The sequence below is a fragment of the Lemur catta genome, chromosome 1 (assembly GCF_020740605.2).
Source record: "Lemur catta isolate mLemCat1 chromosome 1, mLemCat1.pri, whole genome shotgun sequence".
NCBI lineage: Eukaryota > Metazoa > Chordata > Mammalia > Primates > Lemuridae > Lemur > Lemur catta.
Window position 1 is genome coordinate 106672969 of NC_059128.1, and position 6027 is coordinate 106678995.

At 56.9% G+C, this 6027-nt stretch overlaps 1 protein-coding gene across 2 annotated transcripts; it reads left to right on the top strand.

Moving 5' to 3' along the window:
• Positions 1-1414: 1414 nt before the first annotated feature.
• Positions 1415-6027, top strand: GZMM (granzyme M). Of its 2 annotated transcripts, none has more exons than XM_045542246.1 (5): positions 1415-1543; positions 3774-3933; positions 4747-4888; positions 5032-5292; positions 5708-6027. In XM_045542246.1, the coding sequence occupies exons 1-5, from the start codon at positions 1489-1491 to the stop codon at positions 5882-5884; spliced, it is 795 nt and encodes a 264-aa protein (XP_045398202.1). In that variant the 5' UTR covers positions 1415-1488; the 3' UTR covers positions 5885-6027. The 2 variants fall into 2 exon arrangements, with proteins under 2 accessions (XP_045398202.1, XP_045398204.1); XM_045542248.1 differs by having other exon boundaries at positions 3777-3933.

The following is a 6027-nucleotide window of genomic DNA, read 5'->3' on the forward strand; positions in this document are numbered from 1 at the left end:
AAGCTAATACACCCCCAGCTCCACTTCCTGTGTGGGCCTTATTCTCAGGTGGGCTCCTCTCTCCCTGGGAGCACCCCCAGACATCCTTACGGCTCCAAGTCCAACGGAGGGTGAGGGCTTCTTTAGAAAAGTTTGGGCAATCTGAGCCATGGTTTTCATGAAGCCAGCTCAAGTCAGATCCTCTTTCACCCCAACCCTAAGATGGGGGCATGGGGCACTCTGATTGGCTGGTCTAGGTCATGTGGCATGAGGAGGGGGTGGAGCCAGGGGATGGCCCCCCCAGAACTTGTGAACACCTGCCCAGGGCAGACATCACCAACCAATCACACTGCATGCACAGAGCCTGCTGTGACCCCCTAGTGTGCAGCACCTGCAAGTGCCCACAGCACAGGCGTCTCAAGTGTCCACAGCATCTTCACTCATGATAACCAAACACTAGAAACGGCCCAATCACCCATCAGCTGAAGAATGGACAAACATGTGGTCCATCCACACGTGGAATATCACTCAGCCATGAAAAGGGATGAGGCTGTGACACAAGCCACAGCGTGGATGGACCTTGAGGACATCGTGCTCGTGAGAGACACCAGGCCGGGCACAGTGGCTCACGCCTGTAATCCTAGCACTCTGGGAGGCCCAGGCGGGTGGATCGTTGGAAGCTCAGGAGTTCAAGACCAGCCTGAGCAAGAGCGAGATCCCGTTTCTACTAAAAATAAAAAGAAATTATATGGACAACTAAAAATATATATAGAAAAATTAGCCAGACATGGTGGCGCATGCCTGTAGTCCCAGCTACTCGGGAGGCTGAGGTAGGAGGATTGCTTGAGCCCAGGAGTTTGAGGTTGCTGTGAGCTAGGCTGACGCCACGGCACTCTAGCCTGGACAACACAGTGAGAGACTGTCTCAAAAAAAAAAGGAAAAAAAAATGGAAAGTGAGAGACAACAGACACAGAAGGGCACATCCTGTGTGATTCCACTCACAGGAGTTCCGTGGAGTTGTCAGATTCACAGAGACAGAAAGTAGGATGGGTGCTAGGGGGGAGGGGGTGGGGAGAGAGTGTTTTATGGGGACAGAGCATTAGTTTGGAAAGATGAGAAAGTTCTGGAAACGGAGGGTGGTGATGGTTTCACAACCACGTTCATGTACTTCATGCGGCCGAGCAGTGCACTTAAAAATGGTTAAGACAGTGACTTTTATCTGTGTTTTGTCATAATAAGAAAAAGGGGCAAAAAAACAATTACACTGAAACCACATGAAATATATGATATGAGGATTTGAACACTGTATATTAGGTGAAAATTTTTGTCACATTTTCAGGTGTGATCATGGTGACATGGTTTTATCTGACAAGTTATCTTTCAGAACCACTTTTGAGAATGTTTGTGGGTGAGAAAGCCGTGGGGCGGAGCCTCAAGCTGCCTCCCCCACAGGAAGCACCAGCGGGGATCTGCAGCGGTGGCCACCCTGTGCTCTGCACCCGCGGCAGGATGGAGGCCCGCCAGTGCACGCTGCTAGCGCTGGCCCTCGGGGCCCTGTGTGCAGGTGAGTGGGTGCCAGGGCACAGGGGAAACAGGTCAAGAGCCCTCAGGGGGTCCACAGATGCCAGCATCCTGGGCAAGAAAGCAGAAGACGGGGGTGGGGGGTGGGGGATGGGAAATAGGTGAGTTTTCCTTTTGTTGCTGTTGTGAGGGGCGACCCTGAGACCAGAGGGCGTCCTGAGCTCCCCGGACATCCCAGGACATGGGGAAGATGCAGGCTGCCCACCTGGGCTGTCCACCTGCTCACTCTTCCATCCTCCCAGCTGGATGCCCAGGATTCTGGGTGGGCCAAGTGAGAGTAGCTCCCGAGGGATCAGGGACCCGAGAAGATGGGCACATGAAGGGGCCCCGCCATGCCCCTCATCCTCCCGTCCATCCACCTGCGTTTGCTGAGCCTACAGTATCCTAGGCCCGTTCTAAACACGACAGGCCTGGGCCCACCCTGGTGCTGCGGGTGGACTGTATGGAGAGCCAGCAGGGCGAGTCTGTTTGCCATGCTGCCTGGGGGGACGGGTTGGGGGCAGTGCTGGGAAGAAAATGGAGCAGAGGAGGGGCAGAGGCTGGGAGAGGCGGTTGAGCAGATTCCTAGTAGGAGGTCAGGCTCAGGAATGTCTGGGGGAAGGGCACTTCGGCAGTCCCTAGCACGTGCAAAGACCCTGTGGTGGAGTGAGGAGAGGGAAGGAGGCCACTAGGCCATGTGTGTCTTGGAGGTTGTGGGGAGTCTGGATTTTTTTTTTTTTTTTTTTTGAGACAGAGTCTCTCACTCTGTTGCCCAGGCTAGAGTGCCCTGGCGTCAGCCTAGCTCACAGCAACCTCAAACCCCTGGGCTCAAGCCATCCTCCTGCCTCAGCCTCCCGAGTAGCTGGGACTACAGGTACCACCACGCCTGGCTAATTTTTTCTATCTTTAGTAGAGATGAGGTCTTGCTCTTGTTCAGGCTGGTCTCAAACTCTTGACCTCAAGCGATCCTCCCACCTCGGCCTCCCAGAGTGCTGGGATTACAGGCATGAACCACCTCACCTGGCCCATGTTCCAGAACATTCTTACCACCCAAAAGGAAGCCAACCCCAACAGCAGTGACTCCCCATCCTCCTCCCCAGCCCCTGGGGACCACAAATCCACATCCTATCTCTGTGGAGCTGCCTGTTCTAGACCTTTCATGTAAATGGAGTCACACACTGTGTATTCTTCTGTGTCTGGCGTCTGTCACTGTGCACGATGTCCTCGGATGTCCTCAAGGTCCATCCACGCTGTGGCCTGTGTCAGAGCCTCGTTCCTTTTCGTGGCTGAGTGATATTCCAGTGTGTGGATTCACCACACTTTGTTTATCCACTCGTGTGGATGGACGTTGGGTTTTCTCCACCCTTTGCTGATTGTTATGAGTCATGCCACTGTGGACATTGGTATGTGAGTTTCTGTGTAGAGATATGTTTTCATTACTCTTGGGTGTGTACCAGAGTGGAATTCCCAAATCATACAGTGACTGTGGACTACATTTAACATCTGGGGAACCCCTGCAGTGGCTGTGCCCCCTTACACCCCCACCTGCAGAGTGTGAGGGTCGGTTTCTTGGCTGATTTACATTTTATTTTATTTTATTTATTTTTTTTTTTTGAGACAGAGTGTCACTTTGTTGCCCGGGCTAGAGTGAGTGCCGTGGCATTAGCCTAGCTCACAGCAACCTCAAACTCCTGGGCTTAAGCAATCCCACTGCCTCAGCCTCCCAAGTAGCTGGGACTACAGGCATGCGCCACCATGCCCGGCTAATTTTTTCTATGTATATATTTTAGTTGGCCAGATAATTTCTTTCTATTTTTTTAGTAGAGACGGGGTCTCGCTCTTGCTGAGGCTGGTCTCGAACTCCTGACCTCGAGCGATCCACCCGCCTCGGCCTCCCAGAGGGCTAGGATTACAGGCATGAGCCACCACGCCCGGCCTGATTTACATTTTAAACAACTCCTCTGGCTGCTGAGTAGAGTCTGGGCTGTGGTGCCCAGTGGGGCTTAGGGTAGGGGTAGGGGAGAGAGGAGGGAGGGTCATTTGCTGGGACCCGGGGTCAAGGGACAGGAGGGATCCAGGGAGACCCCCACGTGCCAACCTTAAAGTTTCAAGGAGCACCAGGGACTTTATTAGGATGGCAAGTTGGGGTCCAGGGCCTCTGAGCTGCAGAAGGAAGACCATGGTGGGGGTGGGGGACACCTAGCCCTAAGCGGGCTCTCTGTCCCCCTCCCCAGTAGGCAGCACATTTGGGGCCCAAATCATCGGAGGTAAGGAGGCTGCCCCCCACTCCCGCCCATACATGGCCTCACTGCAGAAAAATGGCTCCCACAGGTGTGGGGGGGTCCTCGTGCACCCACAGTGGGTGTTGACAGCTGCCCACTGCCTGAGCACAAGGTGAGTCACCCTGCCCTCCATCACCCCAGGAGTCCCAAGAACCTATCACATGGTTCCCATTTTCACCAGGGGGTGGGTTCTGCAGGATTTACATCAGCCATGGGGGCCCTTGCCCCTCACTAATAACCGTGGGGATCCCTGGGGAAGGTTTACTTTCTGCAAGAGGCACAGGAAGGGCTGGGTCCTTCTAAGGGGCCAGGTGGGGCCGCTGTGACATTTAGGGATGCATTTGCTGCCTGTGGCTATGAGGATACAGATGGCCTCCCAGGGCAGCAGCCAACACAAACCTAGCCCCTTCCAGAAGCCACTGATAAGCCCATCCTGGAGCTGCCCTACCTCTGGACTGGCAGCAATGGAGACCAAGAGCAGACTGGTTGAAGTAACCAAGGGCATCTGTCGGCTCATGTAACTGAAGGGGTCTGGCTTTGGATGCAGCTCGATCCAGGCACCCACGTGAAGCACCCAGGAGCCCACCTGTCTCCTGGCTGTGCCACCTTCCTGTTGGCCATGTTCTTGCATCCTCAGGAAAGCTTCCACGTGGTGGCAAGGGCGGACCCCTCAGTCCTGCATGAGAGGGCTTGGTTCTCTGTCATCTGGGCAAAGTTAGGAGGGCTGGTGCGTGCCAACCTCTGGACAAATCACCGTGGTTGAGGGAAGTTCCCAGGGCTGGTCCTGCCCTGGGGGTCGGCATGTCTGGACACAGCCCTGGGGCAGGAGTCTGGGTCGGGGCATGAGAATAGGGAGGGCTTCCTGGGGGGTGTTGGGAAGACACAAGGAAGGACAGACTGTGCCCGACCCCCCTGCTGCCCGCAGGCCACAGCTGCTGAGGCTGAGGCTGGTGCTGGGGCTGCACACCTTGGGCCAACCCAGCCTCGCATTCCGCATCCGGGCGGCCGTGCAGCACCCCAACTACAGGCCTGCGCCAGCCCTGAAGAACGACCTCCTGCTGCTTCAGGTGCTGGGGGGGAGGGTGATGGGGGGACCAAGAGCCCCACCCCCACTGCCCTCCCCCTTCCCCACCCTCCCCATACCCCTCCCTCGCCACCCCTCCCAGCCCCCCTTCACCAGCCTCCTCCCGGCCCTCCCTGCACCTTGTAGCTGGAGGGGAAAGTGAAGCCCAGCAAGACCATCCAGCCCCTGCACTTGCCCAGAAGTCACCAGGTGGTGGCAGCAGGAGCTCGGTGCAGCGTGGCCGGCTGGGGGGTGACCCACCAGGGTGGGCAGCTGGCCCGGGCACTGCAGGAGCTGGATGTCCAAGTGCTAGACTCCCGGATGTGCAACAACAGTCGCTTCTGGCAGGGTACCCTCACCCCCTACATGGTCTGCCTGGCTGCTGACAAGAACAAAGCCCCCTGCAAGGTGAAGGGGTGAGGGGGATGGGGAGGGATAGGGCCTGGCAGGAGGGCCCGGCTGTCCACCTCCAACAGCCCACAGCCAGGGTAGGGAGTCCTGGAGGGTGGTACTAGCATTAACCCCACTTCTCAGATGCAGCAACTGAGGCACAAAGAGGTTAAGCACCTTGCCCAAGGCCACACAGGAAGTGGGAGAGCTGTGGTTCAAATTCTAGCAAAGATGACATGGCATGCAGTATGGCTTGTGCAAAGGCCCTGGGGTGGGGAGGAGGAGCAAAGAGTGTTAGAACAGGAAGGGAGCAGGGATGGGGGTATGTGGCTGGGAGGGGCCCCAGGGTCTCACTGAGCCCCAGGGGTGACAGGCTGGGCTGGGGCCTGCCCCTTCAGTGGGCACAGAGGCTGACCTGTGGGTTGCCCTACAGGGTGACTCCGGCGGGCCCCTGGTGTGCGGCAAAGGCTGGCTGGCTGGAATCCTGTCCTTCAGCTCCAAGGTCTGCACCGATGTCTTCAAGCCCACCGTGGCCACCACTGTGGCGCCCTATGTGTCCTGGATCAAGAAGGTCATCCGCCACTGGCAGTCTCCACCTCCAGCCCAATGAGCCACCGGGTGCCTGGGACCTGCCCCCCAACACAGCTGGGCAGAACCTGCCCTCCAGGGCTCCAGGGAGGGTCAGGGCAGGGAGCAGGAGGGGACTGGGCATGTCTTGGAGGACCAATAAATCCTGATGGAGAAACCCTCTGA